The 20,044-nt window shown below is 59.0% G+C and overlaps 1 protein-coding gene across 7 annotated transcripts in view; it reads right to left on the bottom strand.

Annotated features, from left to right (window-relative positions):
• Positions 1 to 17,755, bottom strand: part of EVI5L (ecotropic viral integration site 5 like) — a 59,679-nt gene extending 41,924 nt beyond the window's left edge. For 3 of the 7 annotated variants that reach the window (XM_064141651.1, XM_064141656.1, XM_064141658.1), the window contains exons 1-6: positions 17,523 to 17,754; positions 10,111 to 10,310; positions 8,341 to 8,530; positions 5,583 to 5,807; positions 1,615 to 1,689; positions 56 to 184 (exon numbers count right to left, since the gene is read on the bottom strand). In XM_064141651.1, the coding sequence (XP_063997721.1) occupies positions 56 to 184; positions 1,615 to 1,689; positions 5,583 to 5,807; positions 8,341 to 8,530; positions 10,111 to 10,259 (768 nt within the window). In that variant the 5' untranslated portion in view covers positions 10,260 to 10,310; positions 17,523 to 17,754. Of the gene's footprint in view, positions 1 to 55; positions 185 to 1,614; positions 1,690 to 5,582; positions 5,808 to 8,340; positions 8,531 to 10,110; positions 10,311 to 17,522 lie in introns of all 7 variants that reach the window. The other 4 variants (XM_064141657.1, XM_064141654.1, XM_064141655.1 and 1 more) reach the window with 3 other exon arrangements.
• Positions 17,756 to 20,044: the final 2,289 nt, after the last annotated feature.

Below are 20,044 nucleotides of genomic sequence, written 5' to 3'. Positions count from 1 at the left end.
CCCAAGCCTTTCCCAGCAGCAGGAAGCCTCTGGGAGGTGCTGGGATGGTGCCCACCTGCAGCATGTACTCGAACTGGTAGATGCAGAGGCCCAACTGGGCCATGCTGGGCTTGAAGAGCTCCCGGAGGCGATACTCCTGCATCAGCCTGACGAAGACACAGAAGGCTTCTTCCTCGGGCATCTGCTGGCACCAGAGAGCACCAAGGAGGCTCCTTTAGACCCTCAGGGCATCTGGAGGTGGCACCAAGCTGGGTGGCACCATGAGCTGCTGGAGGGTTTGGAGGTTCTCCAAGGAGGGAAGCACAGGATGGAGCCAAAGGGGGAGGGCGAAGGGGTGAGAGGTGCTCAGGGGAGGGGGAGGGTATTTGGGTGAGGGGCACAAGGTCAGGGTGAGGGCATTTGGGTGAGGGGCACCCAGATAAGAGGTACTCAGGTCACAGTGAGGGGCAACCAGGGCAGGGTGGAGGTATTTGGGTGAGGGGCACTCAGGGGAGGGGGAGGGCAAAGGGGTGAGGGGCACCCAGGTCATAGTGAGGGGCACCTAGGTCATGGTGAGGGGCACCCAGGTCAGGGTGAGGGGCACCCAGGTCAGGGTGAGGGGCACCCAGGTCAGAATGGGGGCATTTGGGTGGGGGGCACCCAGGTCAGGGTGAGGGGCACCCAGGTCAGGGTGAGGGCATTTGGGTGGGGGGCACCCAGGTCATAGTGAGGGGCACCCAGGTCAGGGTGAGGGCATTTGGGTGGGGGGCACCCAGGTCATAGTGAGGGGCACCCAGGTCATAGTGAGGGGCACCCAGGTCAGAATGAGGGCATTTGGGTGGGGGGCACCCAGGTCAGGGTGAGGGCATTTGGGTGGGGGGCACCCAGGTCAGGGTGAGGGCATTTGGGTGGGGGGCACCCAGGTCATATAGTGAGGGCCACCAGCAGTGCCCAAGTGGGCAAGGAAGCCACCAGCAGTGCCCAGGTGGGCAAGGAAGCCACCAGCAGTGCCCAGGTGGGCAAGGAGGCCACCGGCAGTGCCCAAGTGGGCAAGGAGGCCACCGGCAGTGCCCAGGTGGGCAAAGAGGGCCACCAGCAGCCTGGCTTGTGCCCAAGTGGGCAAGGAGGCCACCAGCAGTGCCCAAGTGGGCAAGGAGGCCCCCAGCAGCTTCCCCTCACCCCCCCAGCAGCTTCCCCTCCCCCCCAGCAGCTTCCCCTCACCCCCCCAGCAGCTTCCCCTCACCCCCCCAGCAGCTTCTCCTCCCCCCCCAGCAGCTTCTCCTCCCCCCCCAGCAGCTTCCCCTCACCCCCCCAGCAGCTTCCCCTCACCCCCCCCAGCAGCTTCTCCTCCCCCCCCAGCAGCTTCTCCTTCCCCCTCAGCAGCTTCCCCTCACCCCCTCCAGCAGCTTCCCCTCCTTCTCCCCCCCCAGCAGCTTCTCCTCCTCCTCCCCCCCAGCAGCTTCTCCTCCCCCTCCCCCCCAGCAGCTTCTCCTCCTCCCCCCCCAGCAGCTTCTCCTCCTCCTCCCCGCCCCAGCAGCTTCTCCTCCTCCTCCACCCCCCCCCAGCAGCTTCTCCTCCTCCTCCCCCCTCCCCCAGCAGCTTCTCCTCCTCCTCCCCTCCCAGCTCCCCACACACCTGCATCAGCAGCAGGCCCACGATGAAGGCACTGCCCTGGCAGTATCCAACCTCCCGATCCACCAGGGAATAGGCCTGGGAAGAGGGAAAGAGGCTGCAGGAGAGGCAGAGCTGGCAGCAGGGAGGGGGCATGGAGCAGTGCCCCCTGCCCACCCCCCCCCCCTCTGCTGGGCACGGGCAGGAATCGTCTCAGCTCCTGCCAAGCCCCCACGGAGGCTCCAGGCTGGGGGAAGAGTTCCTGGAAGGGCCCTGGGAGAAGAGGAGCTGGAGGGGATGGGCAACAGCTGGAGGGGATGGGCAGCAGCTGGAGGGGATGGGCAACAGCTGGAGGGGATGGAAAACAGCTGGAGGGGATGGAAAACAGCTGGAGGGGATGGAAAACAGCTGGAGGGGATGGGCAGCAGCTGGAGGGGATGGGCAGCAGCTGGAGGGGATGGGCAGCAGCTGGAGGGGAGGGGCAGCAGCTGGAGGGGAGGGGCAGCAGCTGGAGGGGAGGGGCAGCAGCTGGAGGGGAGGGGCAGCAGCTGGAGGGGAGGGGCAGCAGCTGGAGGGGATGGAAAACAGCTGGAGGGGATGGGCAGCAGCAGCTGGAGGGGATGGGCAGCAGCTGGAGGGGATGGGCAGCAGCTGGAGGGGATGGGCAACAGCTGGAGGGGATGGGCAACAGCTGGAGGGGATGGGCGGCAGCAGCTGGAGGGGATGGGCGGCAGCTGGAGGGGATGGGCGGCAGCTGGAGGGGATGGGCAGCAGCTGGAGGGGATGGGCAACAGCTGGAGGGGATGGGCAGCAGCAGCTGGAGGGGATGGGCAGCAGCAGCTGGAGGGGATGGAAAGCAGCAGCTGGAGGGGATGGAAAGCAGCAGCTGGAGGGGATGGAAAGCAGCTGGAGGGGATGGGCAGCAGCAGCTGGAGGGGATGGGCAGCAGCAGCTGGAAGGGATGGGCAGCAGCAGCTTGAGGGGATGGAAAACAGCTGGAGGGAATGGAAAGCAGCTGGAGGGGATGGAAAGCAGCTGGAGGGGATGGAAAGCAGCTGGAGGGGATGGAAAACAGCTGGAGGGGATGGGCAGCAGCAGCTGGAGGGGATGGGCAGCAGCAGCTGGAGGGGATGGGCAGCAGCTGCTGGAGGGGATGGGCAGCAGCTGCTGGAGGGGATGGGCAGCAGCTGCTGGAGGGGATGGGCAGCAGCAGCTGGAGGGGATGGGCAGCAGCAGCTGGAGGGGATGGGCAGCAGCAGCTGGAGGGGATGGGCAGCAGCAGCTGGAGGGGATGGGCAGCAGCAGCTGGAGGGGATGGGCAGCAGCTGCTGGAGGGGATGGGCAGCAGCAGCTGGAGGGGATGGGCAGCAGCAGCTGGAGGGGATCGTCGGCAGCAGCTGGAGGGGATGGGCGGCAGCTGGAGGGGATGGGCAGCAGCAGCTGGAGGGGATGGGCAGCAGCAGCTGGAGGGGATGGGCAGCAGCAGCTGGAGGGGATGGGCAGCAGCAGCTGGAGGGGATGGGCAGCAGCTGGAGGGGATGGGCAGCAGCTGGAGGGGATGGGCAGCAGCTGGAGGGGATGGGCAGCAGCAGCTGGAGGGGATGGGCGGCAGCAGCTGGAGGGGATGGGCAGCAGCAGCTGGAGGGGATGGGCAGCAGCAGCTGGAGGGGATGGGCAGCAGCAGCTGGAGAGATGCCTGCAGACCTTCACCCCAAACCTTCACCTTAGACCCCCAAAAGCTTCAGCCTAAACCCCAAACCTTGACCTTGGTCCCCCAAACCTCGACCTTAGACCCCTAAACTTGATCTTAGATCCCAAACCTTGACCTTGGTCCCCCAAACCTTGACCTTAGACCCCCAAGATTTCAGCCTACAACCCCAAACCTTGACCTTGGTCCCCCAAACCTGACCTCAGATCCCAAACCTTGACCTTAGACCCCCAAGATTTCAGCCTACAACCCCAAACCTTGACCTTGGTGCCCCAAACCTTGACCTTAGACCCCTAAACTTGACCTTAGATCCCAAACCTTGACCTTAGACCCCCAAAAGCTTCAGCCTACAACCCCAAACCTTGACCACAGACCCCTAAACTTGATCTCAGATCCCAAACCTTGACCTTGGTCCCCCAAACCTTGACCTTAGACCCCTAAACTTGATCTCAGATCCCAAACCTTGACCTTGGTCCCCCAAATCTTGACCTTAGACCCCTAAACTTGACCTTAGATCCCAAACCTTGACCTTAGTCCCCAAAATCTTGACCTTACAACTCAACTTTTGACCTTGGTCCTCCAAACATTGACTTTAGATCCCCAAACCTTGACCTTTGATGCCTAAACTTGACCTTAGACCCCAAGATCTGACCTTGAACTCCAAACCTTGACTTCAGATTCCCAAAACTTGCCCTTACATCCCCAAACCTTAACCTTAGACCCCCAAACCTTGACCTTAGACCCCCAAACCTTGACCTTAGACCCCCAAAAACCTTGACCTCAGACCCTCAACCCACTCCAACCATCTCTTCCTGAGCTCTGCCCAGCAGCCCCCATGGAGAAGGACAATTGGGGTGGGTGAGGAGCAAGGACAAGCCAGTTTTGGCAGCCTGCCAGAGCTGCTGGTTCCAGCACTTTGTGGTCCAACCAAAGCCTCTGAATACTCAAACCCAGCTGAAAGCCTCAGCCTGGTCTCTGGGTGGTGGCCAAGAACCACTGAGGGTTGAAGGAAGCCTCCAAACCTCAAGTGGTGGCCAAGAAGCAATGAAGCTGAAGGAGGTCTCCAAACCTCAAGTGGTGACCAAGAAGCAGTGAGGCTGAAGGAAGCCTCCAAACCCCAAGCAGTGGCCACGAACCACTGAGGCTGAAGGAGGCCTCCAAACCTCAAGTGGTGGCCAAGAAGCAGTGAGGCTGAAGGAAGCCTTCAGCCCCAAGTGGTGGCCAAGAAGCAGTGAGGCTGAAGGAAGCCTCCAAACTTCCACTGGTGACCAAGAAGCAGTGAGGCTGAAGGAAGCTTCCAAACCCCAAGCAGTGGCCAAGAACCACTGAGGCTGAAGGAGGCCTCCAAACCTCAAGTGGTGGCCAAGAACCACTGAGGCTGAAGGAAGCCTCCAGGCCCAGGCTGAAGGAAGCCTCCAGCCCCCAAATGGTGGTCAAGGATCACTGAGGCTGAAGGAAGCCTCAAGGCCCAGGCTGAAGGAAGCCTCCAGCCCCCAAGTGGTGACCAAGAACCACTCAGGCTGCAGGAAGCCTCCAGGCCCAGGCTGAAGGAAGCCTCCAGCCCCTAAAAGGTGGCCAAGAACCACTGAGGCTGCAGGAAGCCTCCAGGCCCAGGCTGAAGGAAGCCTCCAGCCCCCAAAGGGTGGCCAAGAAACACTCAGGCTGCAGGAAGCCTCCAGCCCCCAAAGGGTGGCCAAGAACCACTGAGGCTGCAGGAAGCCTCCAGGCCCAGGCTGAAGGAAGCCTCCAGCCCCCAAAGGGTGGTCAAGGATCACTGAGGCTGCAGGAAGCCTCCAGGCCCAGGCTGAAGGAAGCCTCCAGCCCCCAAGTGGTGACCAAGAACCACTCAGGCTGAAGGAAGCCTCCAGGCCCAGGCTGAAGGAAGCCTCCAGCCCCTAAAGGGTGGTCAAGGATCACTGAGGCTGAAGGAAGCCTCCAGCCCCCAAAGGGTGGTCAAGGATTACTGAGGCTGCAGGAAGCCTCCAGCCCCCAAAGGGTGGCCAAGGATCACTGAGGCTGCAGGAAGCCTCCAGCCCCCAAGTGGTGGCCAAGAACCACTCAGGCTGCAGGAAGCCTCCAGCCCCAAAGGGTGACCAAGAACCACTCAGTCTGCAGGAAGCCTCCAGGCCCAGGCTGAAGGAAGCCTCCAGCCCCTAAAAGGTGGCCAAGGATCACTGAGGCTGCAGGAAGCCTCCAGCCCCTAAAGGGTGGCCAAGAACCACTCAGGCTGCAGGAAGCCTCCAGCCCCCAGGCAGTGCTTGGGGTCCGAGGGCTGCTTTTATACCTTCATGACATTGAAGAGGACCTCCTGGCCCAGGCTGTCCTGGCCCTTGAAGAACTCATGCTCGGGGTAGGTGCGAGCAATGTCCCTCCTGATGAGCTTCTCACAGGGAGAGGACATCTTGAGCAGCTCTGAGTACTGGTTCTTGACTGGCATGTCCGTGGCACTGCACAGCAGCTGCCAGACGATGGCGCGGAAGTGGTGTGGGATCCCCTTGCGGATCAGCTCCTGCAGGAGGGGAGAGAGCAGAGGGCAGGAGGCAGCAGCAGCCACTGCAGGAGCTGGGTGGAGAGCACAGCCCCAGCACAGCCCACGGCCCTCAGCAGCCTGGCAGCAGCTTGCTCCTCCCTGCCCTTGGCCTGCTGCCTTCAGCTCCTGTGCCCTGCAGCTGAGCAGCCCCCACCTGGCCCTGGCAGGGGCACAGCAGAGGGGCAGCAGCAGCTCCCTGCGTGCCCTGCTGCCCACACTCTTCTTCATGCCCTTCTCCCCCACCTCAGCAGTGCCCTTTGGGGACCTTCCTGCCCACCTTGCTGCCTCCTGCCCACCTTGGTGCCCCCCAGCACTGCCAGTTGCTTGCCAGCAGCTGCCTCCCTCCCTCCATGTGCTGGGGCAGGAGCTTGTTCCTCCCTGCCCAGGGGCAGGAGCCTGCCCTTGGCCTGCTGCCACCTCAGCACCTGCCTCTGCCCCAGCTCTGCAGCCTGGCACTGCCCAGGGGCACTCACAGCAGCTCTCACACCTCAGCAGCTGCCTCTGCCCCAGCTCTGCAGCCTGCCACTGCCCAGGGGCACTCACAGCAGCTCTCACACCTCAGCACCTGCCTCTGCCCCAGCTCTGCAGCCTGCCACTGCCCAGGGGCACTCACAGCAGCTCTCACACCTCAGCATCTGCCTCTGCCCCAGCTCTGCAGCCTGCCACTGCCCAGGGGCACTCAGATCACTTTGCACAAGATCAGCGACTCCAACCCTGCAGCCAGCAGTGCCCCTGGGCACCACCAACCCCCAGCACCACAGCTCCAGGCCTTGCAGAGCCTCTCCAGCCATGGGCACTGCACCACTGCCCCTGGGCAGCCTGGGCCAGGCCTCACCAAGCCCTTCAGGGAGGACATTTCTGCTCCTGGCCAACCTCAGCCTGCCCTGGGGGCACCTTCAGGCTGCTTCCTCTGCTGCCAGCCCTCAGCACCACAGGGCTCAGCCCCAGCTGGCTGCAGCCTCCTGCCAGGGAGCTGCAGAGCCCCACAAGGGCTCCCCTCAGCCTCCTCTGCTGCAGCCTCAACCCCCACAGCTCCCTCAGCTGCTCCTCATGACTGCTCCAGAGCCTTCCCCTCCTCCTCCAGACCTTTCCCCTCCTCCTCCCCCAGCTCCTTTCCCCTCCTCCTCCTCCCCCAGCCCCTTCCCCTCCTTCTCCTGCAGACCCTTTCCCCTCCTCCTTTGCCCTCCTCTGGCCACTCTCCATCTCCTCAATGTCCTCCTTGAGCTGAGGGCCCCAAACTGCTCCCCAGTACCCCAATCCAGGGGGACAATCCCTTCACTGATCCTACAGGCCCAAACCAGGCTGCTGGTAGCCTCCTTGCCCACTAGGGCACTGCTGGTGGCCTCTGTGCCCAGCTGGGCACTGCTGGCTCCTCTCCAGCCACTTGTTGACCTCAGGAGGTCCTTTCCCACCAGGCCCATTCCAGGCACTGCAACCTCGGCCTGGAGCCTCCATGGGGGCTTGGTGGGACTCAAAATGCAGGACCCAACCCTTGGCCTGGGTGCCCCTCACCCAGATGGGCCTCACCTTGACCTGGGTTCCCCTGACCCCACTGTCTTCACCCTGACCTGAGTGCACCCCACCCAAATGCCCTCACCCTGCCCTGGGTGCCCCTCACTGTGACCTGGGTGCCCTTCACCCCTTTGCCTTCACCCTGACCTGAGTGCCCCCCACCCAAATGCCTTCACCCCGCCCTGGGTGCCCCTCACTATGACCTGGGTGCCCCTCACCCCTTTGCCTTCACCCTGACCTGGGTGCCCCTCACCCCACTGCCCTCACCCTGACCTGGGTGCCTCTCACCTCACTGCTCTCAGCCTGACCTGGGTTCCCCTCACCCCACTGCCCTCACCCTGACCTGGGTGCCCCCCATCCCTTTGCCCTCAGCCTGACCTGGGTTCCCCTCACCCCACTGCCCTCACCCTGACCTGGGTGCCCCCCATCCCTTTGCCCTCAGCCTGACCTGGGTGCCTCTCACCTCACTGCTCTCAGCCTGACCTGGGTTCCCCTCACCCCACTGCTCTCACCCTGACCTGGGTGCCCCACACCCACTGCCCTTACCCTGACCTGGGTGCCCCCCATCCCTTTGCCCTCCCCCTGACCTGGGTGCCCCTCACCTCACTGCTCTCACCCTGACCTGAGTTCCACTCACCCAAATGCCCTCACCCTGACCTGAGTGCCTCTCACCTCACTGCTCTCACCCTGACCTGGGTGCCCCACACCCACTGCCCTTACCCTGACCTGGGTGCCCCACACCCACTGCCCTTACCCTGACCTGGGTGCCCCCCATCCCTTTGCCCTCCCCCTGACCTGAGTGCCTCTCACCCCCACTGCCCTTACCCTGACCTGGGCTTCCCCTCACCCCACTGCCCTCACCCTGTGGCTCCAACCTGGCCAGATCCTCCTGGAGAACCTTCAAACCCTCCTCCAGCAGCTTGGTGCCAGCTGCAGATCTCCTGAGGGTGGCTCCATCTCCTCAGGCAGACCTCCTGAAGGGCCAAAGCTTTGCCCTCACCTTCAGCAGCTTCTCCTTCTTCTTGCGCCACTCGTCCCACTCGTTGACGATGCGGCCCCAGAGGATCCAAGTGTCCTCCTCCAGGTGGCTGAGGTTGGAAGAGGCTGAGGAGCTGGAGACCAAAGAGGAGCCACTGTTCCTCCTGGAGCCATTCATGGAGCGCATCGACTTGGAGTCAGCCTCCAGCAGCCTGCAGAGAGACCAAAAGAGACCCAAAATTGGACCAAAGGTGGCAAGAGAGCGAAAAAGATCTCTGAAATAAGGAGATGTTGCCTCAAAACTGATCCAAAAGAGGTGAGAGAGCCAAAAAGACCTCTGAAATGAGGAGGTGTTGCCTCAAAATTGATCCAGAGGTGGCAAGAGACACCAAAAGACCTCTGAAATGAGGAGATGTTGCCTCAAAACTGATCCAGAGGTGGTTAAAGACACCAAAAGACATCTGAAATGAGAAGATGTTGCCTCAAAACAGATCCAGAGGAGGTGAGAGAGGCAAAAAGACCTCTGAAGAGAGGAAATGTTGCCTCAAAGCTGACCCAGAGGTGGTTAAAGACACCAAAAGACATCTGAAATGAGATGTTGCCTCAAAACTGATCCAGAGGTGGTTAAAGACACCAAAAGACATTTGAAATGAGGAGATGTTGCCTCAAAGCTGATCCAGGAGAGGTGAGAGACCCCAAAAGACATCTGAAATGAGGAGATGTTGCCTCAAAACTGATCCAGAGGAGGATAAAGACACCAAAAGACATTTGAAATGAGGAGATGTTGCCTCAAAATTGATCCAGAGGTGGCAAGAGACACCAAAAGACATCTGAAAGGAGGAGATGTTGCCTCAAAACTGATCCAAAAGAGGTGAGAGAGCCCAAAAGACCTCTGAAATGAGGAGATGTTGCCTCAAAACTGACCCAGAGGTGGTTAAAGACACCAAAAGACATCTAAATGAGGAGAGGTTGCCTCAAAACTGATCCAAAAGAGGTGAGAGAGCCAAAAAGATATCTGAAATGAGGAGATTTTGCCTCAAAGCTGATCCAGGAGAGGTGAGAGACCCCAAAAGACATCTGAAATGAGATGTTGCCTCAAAACTGATCCAGAGGAGGATAAAGACACCAAAAGACATTTGAAATGAGGAGATGTTGCCTCAAAATTGATCCAGAGGTGGCAAGAGACACCAAAAGACATCTGAAAGGAGGAGATGTTGCCTCAAAACAGATCCAGAGGAGGTGAGAGAGCCAAAAAGACCTCTGAAATGAGGAGAGGTTGCCTCAAAACTGATCCAGAAGAGGTGAGAGAGCCAAAAAGATATCTGAAATGAGGAGATGTTGCCTCAAAGCTGATCCAGAGGAGGTGAGAGAGCCAAAAAGACCTCTGAAATGAGATGTTGCCTCAAAACTGATCCAGAGGTGGTTAAAGACACCAAAAGACATCTGAAATGAGAAGATGTTGCCTCAAAACAGATCCAGAGGTGGTTAAAGACACCAAAAGACATCTGAAATGAGGAGATGTTGCCTCAAAACAGATCCAGAGGAGGTGAGAGAGCCAAAAAGACCTCTGAACAGAGGAAATGTTGCCTCAAAACTGATCCAGAGGAGGATAAAGACCCCAAAAGACATCTGGAATGAGGAGATGTTGCCTCAAAACTGACCCAGAGGAGGTGAGAGACCCCAAAAGAGTCTGGGATGCAGAATGGCCCCTGGGTGGGTGCTCTACCCCCCTGGGTGGGTGCCCTACCCCCCCGGGTGGGTGCCCTCCCCCTCGGGCCGGGCTGGCACTCACCGGTTCTGCTCCTCCAGCTTGGCCAGCAGCTCCAGCTCGTCGGGGCTGAGGTTCTCCGAGTCGGAGGTGGGGGAGCAGGCTGGGGCTGAGTTAACCGAGGAGAGGCCTTCGTGGGAGGAGGAGTCCGGGCTGAGGGCTGGAGACGTCATGGTGCTGCCGGGGGGGGGTGGGGGTGGAGGAGCAGGAGCTTAGGATCTCACCTGGAACGAAAAGCAGCAAGGGAGAGGTGGAGTGAGCAAGAGGAGGGAGTGAGAAGGGACCTGAGGAGCTCATCTGCAGATGCTGTGCCAGGAGGTTCAGCCACAGGTGCCCAGGATGATGCCCAGTTGGGGTTGGAAGCTCTCCAGAGGACGCTCCACAGCTTCTCTGGGCAGCTGCTGCAGGGTTGGAAGTCTCCAAGCCAAGAGGCTCCTCCTGCTGGAGTCTCCTGGCTGCCAGCCTGTGCCCCTCGGCCTCTCTCTGGTCAGCGCTGAGCAGTGCCCAGCCCCAGTCCCATGCCCCCTACCCTTCAGCCCTTGCCCAGCATGGAGAAGATGCCCTTTGGGGCTGCTCTCCTGCAGGCTCCACGGTGTCAGCAGCACCCAGAGAGGTGCCGCCCTCAGCTGGGCTCTCTCCCCAGCAGCTCCTGCGCCCTGCAGCTGGGCAGCTCCCACCTGGCCCTGGCAGGAGCACAGCAGAGGGGCAGCAGCAGCTCCCTCTGTGCCCTGCTGCCCACACTCTTCCTCATGCCCTTCTCCCCAACCCCAGCAGTGCCCCTTGGGGACCTTCCTGCCCATCTTGCTGCCTCCTGCCCACCTTGGTGCCCTCCAGCACTGCCAGTTGCTTGCCAGCAGCTGCCTCCCTCCCTCCATGCACTGGGGCAGGAGCTTGTTCCTCCCTGCCCAGGGGCAGGAGCCTGCCCTTGGCCTGCTGCCACCTCAGCACCTGCCTCTGCCCCAGCTCTGCAGCCTGCCACTGCCCAGGGGCACTCACAGCACCTGCCTCTGCCCCAGCTCTGCAGCCTGCCACTGCCCAGGGGCACTCACAGCAGCTCTCACACCTCAGCACCTGCCTCTGCCCCAGCTCTGCAGCCTGGCACTGCCCAGGGGCACTCAGAGCAGCTCTCACACCTCAGCACCTGCCTCTGCCCCAGCTCTGCAGCCTGGCACTGCCCAGGGGCACTCAGATCACCTTGCACAAGATCAGCGACTCCAACCCTGCAGCCAGCAGTGCCCCTGGGCACCACCAACCCTCAGCACCACAGCTCCAGGCCTTGCAGAGCCTCTCCAGCCATGGGCACTGCACCACTGCCCCTGGGCAGCCTGGGCCAGGCCTCACCAAGCCCTTCAGGGAGGACATTTCTGCTCCTGGCCAACCTCAGCCTGCCCTGGGGGCACCTTCAGGCTGCTTCCTCTGCTGCCAGCCCTCAGCACCACAGGGCTCAGCCCCAAACTGGATCCAATCCCAAAGTTCTGACCTCAAACTGGATCCAACCTCCCAGTTTCAACCTCAAACTGGAGCCAAAGCCCCAATTTCCATCTCAACCTGGACCCAAACCCCCAGTTCTAACCTCAAACTGGATCCAACCTCCAGGTTCCAACCTCAAACTGGATCCAACCCCACAGTATCAACCTCAAACTGGATCCAAAGCCCCTAATTCTGACCTCAAACTGGATCCAAAGCCCCTAATTCTGACCTCACACTGGACCCAAAACCCCAGTTCTGACCTCACACTGGACCTGAACCCCCCAGTTCTGATCTCAAACTGGACCCAGCTCCACAGTTTTGACCTCACACTGGTCCCAAACACCCTAATTCTGACCTCAAATTGGTCTCAACACCCCAGTTCTGACCTGAAAATGGACCCCAATGACCTAATTCTGACCTCAAACTGGGCCAAACTCCCCAGTTCTGATCTCAAACTGGACCCAAAACCTCAGTTTTAACCTCAAACTGGGTCCAACCTCAAACTGGGTCCAAATCCACAGTTCCAACCTCAAACTGGGTCGAACCTCCCAGTTTTGACCTCAAACTGGACCCATCCTCCCAGTCCCAACCTCAAACTGGACCCAACCTCCCAGTTCCAACCTCAAACTGGACCCAACCTCCCAGTTTTGACCTCAAACTGGGTCTAACCTTCCAGTTCCAACCTCAAACTGGACCCAAACTCCCAGTTCCAACCTCAAATTGGATCCAACCCCCCAGTTCCAACCTCAAACTGGGTCCAACCTCCCAGTTTTGACCTCAAACTGGACCCAAAACCTCAGTTCTAACCTCAAACTGGGTCCAGCCTTCCAGTTCCAACCTCAAACTGGGTCCAGCCTCCCAGTTCCAACCTCAAACTGGGTCCAGCCTCCCAGTTCCAACCACAAACTGGGTCCAGCCTCCCAGTTCCAACCACAAACTGGGTCCAGCCTCCCAGTTCCAACATCAAACTGGACCCAAACCCCCAGTTCCAACCTCAAACTGGACCAAATCTCCCAGTTCCAACCACAAACTGGACCCAAACCCCCAGTTCCAACCTCAAACTGTATCCAAACCCCCAGTTCCAATCTCAAACTGGACCCATCCTCCCAGTTCCAACCTCAAACTGGGTCCAACCTCCCAGTTCCAACCTCAAACTGGGTCCAGCCTCCCAGTTCCAACCTCAAACTGGGTCCAGCCTCCCAGTTCCAACCTCAAACTGGTCTTCTGCCCTTTCCACCCACTCCCCTGCCCTCTCTGCCCACTTTTGGGCTTTATTTTGCCCCACTTTGTGCCTTTTCTGCCCAAGCTGTGCCATCTCTGCCCATTTTGATGCCTTATTGCCCACTTCTGTGCCTCTTCTGCCCACTCTTGAGCCCTTCTCCCCCATTTTCTGCACTTTCTGCCCACTTTTGGGCTTCTTTTTAGCCACCTTTGTGTCTTTTCTGCCCATTTTGGTGCCCTTCCCACCCACTTTGTGCTTTCTCTGCCTATTTTGTGCCCTTTCTGTCCCATTTTTTGGCTTTTTTACACACTTCCCACCCATTTCCCCCCAATTTCTGCCTCGTTTTGGGCCATTTCTGCCCCTTTTTATATGTTTTCACTGTTTCATGCTTTTTGCCTACCAATTTTTATGTCTTTTGGCCTTTTCTGCCCACTTTCATATATTTTTGCCTGGTTTTGCCCATTTTTATGCCTTTTAAGCTCCACTTTGTGCCTTCTCAGCCCATTTTTACATCCTTTCCACCCCTTTTTGTGCCTTTTTTGCCCCATCCTGTGCCTTTTCTGCCTATCCTGTGCCTTTTCCGCCCCATCCTGTGCCCTTTCTGCCCCATCCTGTGCCCTTTCCACCCTTTCTTGTGCCCTTTCTGCCCCATCCTGTGCCCTTTCTGCCCCATCCTGTGCCCTTTCTGCCCCATCCTGTGCCCTTTCTGCCCCATCCTGTGCCCTTTCTGCCCTTTTTGTGCCCTTTCTGCCCCATCCTGTGCCCTTTCCACTCTTTCTTGTGCCCTTTCTGCCCCATCCTGTGCCCTTTCTGCCCCATCCTGTGCCCTTTCTGCTCCTTTTTGTGTCCTTTCTGCCCCATCCTGTGCCCTTTCTGCCCCTTTTTGTGTCCTTTCTGCCCCATCCTGTGCCCTTTCTGCCCCATCCTGTGCCCTTTCTGCCCCTTTTTGTGTCCTTTCTGCCCCATCCTGTGCCCTTTCTGCCCCTTTTTGTGCCCTTTCTGCCCCATCCTGTGCCCTTTCTGCCCCATCCTGTGCCCTTTCCACCCTTTTTGTGCCCTTTCTGCCCCATCCTGTGCCCTTTCCGCCCCTTTTTGTGCCCTTTCTGCCCATCCTGTGCCCTTTCCGCCCCTTTTTGTGTCCTTTCTGCCCCATCCTGTGCCCTTTCCACCCTTTTTGTGCCCTTTCTGCCCCATCCTGTGCCCTTTCCGCCCTTTCTTGTGCCCTTTCTGCCCCATCCTGTGCCCTTTCCACCCTTTCTTGTGTCCTTTCTGCCCCATCCTGTGCCCTTTCCACCCTTTCTTGTGTCCTTTCTGCCCCATCCTGTGCCCTTTCCACCCCTTTTTGTGTCCTTTCTGCCCCATCCTGTGCCCTTTCCACCCTTTCTTGTGCCCTTTCTGCCCTATCCTGTGCCCTTTCCACCCTTTCTTGTGCCCTTTCTGCCCTATCCTGTGCCCTTTCCACCCTTTCTTGTGCCCTTTCTGCCCTATCCTGTGCCCTTTCCACCCTTTCTTGTGCCCTTTCTGCCCTATCCTGTGCCCTTTCTGCCCATTTCCCCCCCACTTTGTGTCCTTTTTGGGCCATTTTGAGGCCATTTCCATCTTTATTCACCACCACTTCCAAGTTCCTCAAAGTAAGGATTCAGCCCCAATTTCAGGAGCAACTTTCCATCCCAAACCACCCAAAACTCCATCATTTTGCCCCCAAATCTCAACAGTGACCACCCATAAAGAAAAGAGGCCAGAGAAAAGCAAAACACCACTTAAATCACAAATTTTCCCACAGGACACACTCCTGAGCCACTCCAAGAGGCAGAAAATGGCTCAAAATGGGTTGAAACATCCCAATTTGGGGGGGAAGAGGTCTCAAAGAAGCTCAGATCACCCCAAAATCCATCAGTGGGCTTCAAAAAATACCCCAAAAAGGGCTAAAATGTGATTTCTAGAAGCAAAACAGAGCAACCAACCCCTCCCTCCCTCCCCATCCCAACATTACTCACTAAATGTGGGGGTTTGGAAGTGAAATCACCCCAAAATGCTATTTTTTTTGGGGGGGTTTGAATTAAATTAGTCTAAATCTTAATTTGGGGCAAATTCAAGTCTAAGTAAAGTCCAAATCAGGAGGAATTTGGGGCTTTTTAACTGCAAAATGAGAGGTTTTTATGCTTCCCTCCCTGGCAGGTGTTAAAAGGACAACAGCAAAGCTTCAACGGAGGGAAAAGCAGCAACAAGAATTAAACTGGGGGGGAAGGGGGGGGGGAGGGCAGGAAAATAATACTCAAAAAGGAGGAAAAACCTAAAGAAGAAACTCAGGAAATGTGAAGTGGAATCAGCTTTGTCCCTAAATCCTTCCCTTTGAACCCAAAAGAGGAGAGGTGCAGTGGGATGGGCACAAAGCCCCAGCGGTGCATTGAAAAGGAGAAGGGAAAAGCAAGAGGGGAAGGGGGGAGATGAAAGCTTCTCTCCCCTCCCCCCCCCCAAATAAATATTGGGGGGGGGCAGTGATTAAGGGGAGCACAAGTGTGGGCTGCATCTGTCCCCCCCCCCCTCTAAACTCTCCTTTTTGAGCTGTTTTAACCGAAAAGGAGAGATGTGAGAGGGGGGGGAAAGGAGAAAGCGAGCCGAGGGCCAACACCCTCTTTGCGCACAGCCCCCGGCAGGCTGCAGCGGGGAGCTGGCTGGAGCCGGGGGGGGGACACACACACATACATTAAAGGGTGACCCCCCCCTCAAAATCAATAACCTCTGCGTTAAAGAGGGGGTACACCTAAAAGCTAGCCCATAATGGGGTGGGGGCAGTTCTAATGTGGTGCCCCCCCCCCCTCCCTCCACAATATAGCCTCTAATGAGCAACACAGAACCACCCCCCCCCTAAATTAGAGGGGGGGTCTCATGCACCTTATAACCCAACAGCACAAGGGGGGGGGTTTAAAATATTGGGGGGTGGCATTGCCTCTATTACCCCAGTAGCTTTAGGGGGGGCACCCTATTACCCAATGGCACTGAGGGGGGGTGTTAAAATATGGGGGGGGGGGGGGCATTGCCCTTATTACCCCAATAGCCCTAGGGGGAGTGTTAAAAGGGGGGGGGGGGGGGGCATTGCCTCTATTGCCCCAATAGCCTCAGGGGGGGTGTTAAAATATGGGGGGGGCATTAAAATACGGGGGGGGCATTGCCCCCATTACCCCAATAGCCCTGCGGGGGTGTTAAAATACGGGGGGGGCATTGCCCCTATTACCCCAATAGCCTTGGAGGGGGGGTGTTAAAATGGGGGGGGGGCATTGCCCTTATTACCCCAACAGCCCTACTTGGGGGGGGATGTTAAAATATGGGGGGGGGGCATTGCCCTTATTACCCCAATACCCTTAGGGGGGGTGTTAAAATATGGGGGGGGGGCATTAAAATATGGGGGGTATTGTCCCTATTACCCCAATAGTCTTGGGGGGGGGTGTTAAAACGGGGGGGGGGCATTGCCCCTATTACCCCAATAGCCTTAGGAGAGGTGTTAAAACGGGGGGGGGGCATTGCTCCTGTTACCCCAATAGCCTTAGGGGGGAGTGTTAAAATGGGGGGGGGGCATTGCCCTTATTACCCCAACAGCCCTACTTGGGGGGGGGGGATGTTAAAATATGGGGGGGGGCATTGCCCCTATTTCCCCAATAGCCTTAGGGGGGAGTGTTAAAATGGGGGGGGGGGCATTGCCCTTATTGGCCCAATAGCCTTAGGGGGGGTGTTAAAATGGGGGGGGCATTAAAATATGGGGGGAGTATTGTCCCTATTACCCCAGTAGCCTTAGGGGGGGGTGTTAAAATGGGGGGGGACATTGCCCTTATTACCCCAATACCCTTGGGGGGGGTGTTAAAATACGGGGGGGCATTGCCCCTATTACCCCAATAGCCTTAGGGGGGGTGTTAAAGTGTGGGGGGGCATTGCCCCTATTACCCCAATACTCCCGTTAAAATATAAGGGGGGGGGTGTCTTTTAGGGGGGGTTAAACCCTAAATTAGCCCCCCCGAAATTGAAGGGGGGGGGGAAGGTTTCATTTACCCCCTTATTATGGGGTGTTGGGGGGGATCCTCCTTTTACTCCATAGCCTTCATTAAGGGGGGGGGGTTATAGGTCTGGGGGGGGGGGGGTTAGTTCTCAGTCACCCTCATTGTGCCCCCCATTATGGGGGGGGGGTCACCCCCAATATCCCTTGGCTAACTGGGGGGGGGGGTGACAAGACCAATCCACTCCTTCCTAGCCGGGGGGGGGGGGCAAATAAGTACCTCATAAGCCCCCTCCCCACTGTCACAGATGGGCTGACCCAGGGGGGTCTCCTTTCAACGCCCCCCCCTCAAGAAGGGGTCACCCTCAATATCCCTTTGCTATGGGGGGGCATGTGGGGGGGTGTAACAAGACCAATCCATCCCTTCCTAGCCGGGGGGGGGCAAATAAGTACCTCATAAACCCCCTCCCCACTGTCCCCCCCCCCGCCACAGAGGGGCTGAGGCCTTTACCTTCAACCCCCCCCCCTCAGAAGGGGTCACCTCGGCTATAGGAGGGACAGCATCAATTAACAGCACCAATTAACCCCTTCGTAGCCGAGGAGTGGGGGGGGGGGGGCAAATTATTACCTCTAATTAGGTGTGCCCCCCCTCAGCATCACCTCCTGTCATAGAGGGTGGGGCTGGGGGCTTCACCTCCCCCCCACACACACACAACCCCGTCCCGAACAAAAGAGGTCCGGACCCCCCCTCCTTACCTGCGAGCTGTTGCCATGACGACCACCGGCTGTCTCCGAGGGGGGGGCCCGCGGCGTTTCCCCCCCCCAGCCACCGCCGCTTGCAGCCGAGCGGGAGCCGCGGGCCCCGCCGCTGCCATGAGGAGGGACGGGGGGAAGCCGCCGCCGCCGCCGCCGCCGCCCTGACTGACAGTGATTGACAGGCGCTCTCCGTCGCCGCAGCCAATCAACGGCGTCGCTTCCGCGCTTTTGCCCGCCCTTCTAGTCCTCTCCACCAATGGTGGCGGATCCCGCTGTAAAGGCTGCTGCCGGCTCTAAGTCTCGCCTTGCTGAGGGATTGAGCCAATAGGATGGCTGAGTGATGTTGATAGGCAGAGGGGATGTCCAATCAGATCTTTTCTTACCTGAAGGGAAGGCGGGAGAGGATCGGCAGAAGGACGAATGGTGACAGCAGGTGGTGATGATGGATGGGTGAAGTAACCAATGGGCTGTCAAATAGTGCTGGGCGTGGAAGCTGACTGACAGGGGAGGACAATAAGCCCCGCCCCAACACCTGGGCTGTGATTGACGGACAGATTCACCAATCGCTGGCGCAGGGGAGGTGGAGGCAACCTATGGCGAGAGAGGCGACAAGGCAGCGGTTTAAGGGGGCTGATCCCGGCAAGATCCGCGGATTCTATTGGCTGATACGAGATGATTGGCAGGTACCTGCACCAATGAGACCTCGAGTAACCTCCATTGCCTCTAGGAGGGCGCTTGGGGGTATTGGGGTGATGGGGGGGGGGGGGGGGGGGGGGGGGGCTCTGGTGACCCCAAATGGGGGTACTGGGGGGATGGGAGGCCTCTGGTGACCCCAAATTGGGGTACTGAGGGGATGAGAGGCCTCTGGTGACCCCAGATGGGGGTATTGGGGGGGTGGGAGGCCTCTGGTGACCCCAAATGGGGGTATTGGGGGTCTCTGGTGACCCCAGATTGGGGTATTGGGAGGATGAGAGGCCTCTGGTGACCCCAAATTGGGGTACTGGGGGTCTCTGGTGACCCCAGATTGGGGTGCTGAGGTGATGAGAGGCCTCTGGTGACCCCAAGTGCAGGTGTTGGGGGTCTCTGGTGACCCCAGATGGGGGTATTGGGGGGATGGGAGGCCTCTGGTGACCCCGAGTGGGGGTGTTGGGGGGCTCTGGTGACCCCAAACTGGGGTGCTGGGAGGATGAGAGGCCTCTGGTGACCCCAAATGGGGGTATTGGGGGGATGGGAGGCTTCTGGTGACCCCAAATGAGGGTATTGGGGGTCTCTGGTGACCCCAGATTGGGGTATTGGGGGGATGGGAGGCCTCTGGTGACCCCAAATTGGGGTACTGAGGGGGTGAGAGGCCTCTGGTGACCCCAGATGGGGGTATTGGGGGTCTCTGGTGACCCCAAAATGGGGTATTGGGGGGATGAGTGGCCTCTGGTGACCCCAAGTGGGGGTATTGGGGGTCTCTGGTGACCCCAGATTGGGGTATTGGGGGGATGGGAGGCCTCTGGTGACCCCAGATGGGGGTATTGGGGGTCTCTGGTGACCCCAAATGGGGGTGCTGAGGTGATGAGAGGCCTCTGGTGACCCCAAGTGCAGGTGTTGGGGGTCTCTGGTGACCCCAGATTGGGGTATTGGGGTGATGAGAGGCCTCTGGTGACCCCAAGTGGGGGTGTTGGGGGGCTCTGGTGACCCCAAACTGGGGTGCTGGGAGGATGAGAGGCCTCTGGTGACCCCAAATGGGGGTATTGGGGGGATGGGAGGCTTCTGGTGACCCCAAATGAGGGTATTGGGGGTCTCTGGTGACCCCAGATTGGGGTATTGGGGGGATGGGAGGCCTCTGGTGACCCCAAATTGGGGTACTGAGGGGATGAGAGGCCTCTGGTGACCCCAGATGGGGGTATTGGGGGTCTCTGGTGACCCCAAATTGGGGTATTGGGGGGATGAGTGGCCTCTGGTGACCCCAAGTGGGGGTATTGGGGGTCTCTGGTGACCCCAAATTGGGGTGCTGAGGTGATGAGAGGCCTCTGGTGACCCCAAGTGGGGGTATTGGGGGTCTCTGGTGACCCCAGATGGGGGTATTGGGGGGGTGGGAGGCCTCTGGTGACCCCAGATGGGGGTATTGGGGGTCTCTGGTGACCCCAAATTGGGGTGCTGAGGTGATGAGAGGCCTCTGGTGACCCCAAGTGCAGGTGTTGGGGGTCTCTGGTGACCCCAGATTGGGGTATTAGGGTGATGAGAGGCCTCTGGTGACCCCAAATGGGGGTATTGGGGGCCTCTGGTGACCCCAAATTGGGGTACTGGGAGGATGAGAGGCCTCTGGTGACCCCAAATTGGGGTGTTGGGGGTCTCTGGTGACCCCAAATTGGGGTGCTGAGGTGATGAGAGGCCTTTGGGGACCACCCATGAGACCCCTCAGGGACCTCCTCAGGACATCCTGATGGACATCCAGGAGATGTTGGGGACCATCTCTGAGCCCCTCACTGAGCAGACCACCCATGAGACCCCTCAGGGACCTCCTCAAGGCATCC

The sequence above is a fragment of the Pogoniulus pusillus genome, unplaced genomic scaffold (genome assembly GCF_015220805.1).
Source record: "Pogoniulus pusillus isolate bPogPus1 unplaced genomic scaffold, bPogPus1.pri scaffold_62_arrow_ctg1, whole genome shotgun sequence".
NCBI classification, from domain to species: domain Eukaryota; kingdom Metazoa; phylum Chordata; class Aves; order Piciformes; family Lybiidae; genus Pogoniulus; species Pogoniulus pusillus.
The sequence above is the reverse complement of the archived record's forward strand: the minus strand, read 5'-3'. Positions and strand labels throughout refer to the sequence as shown.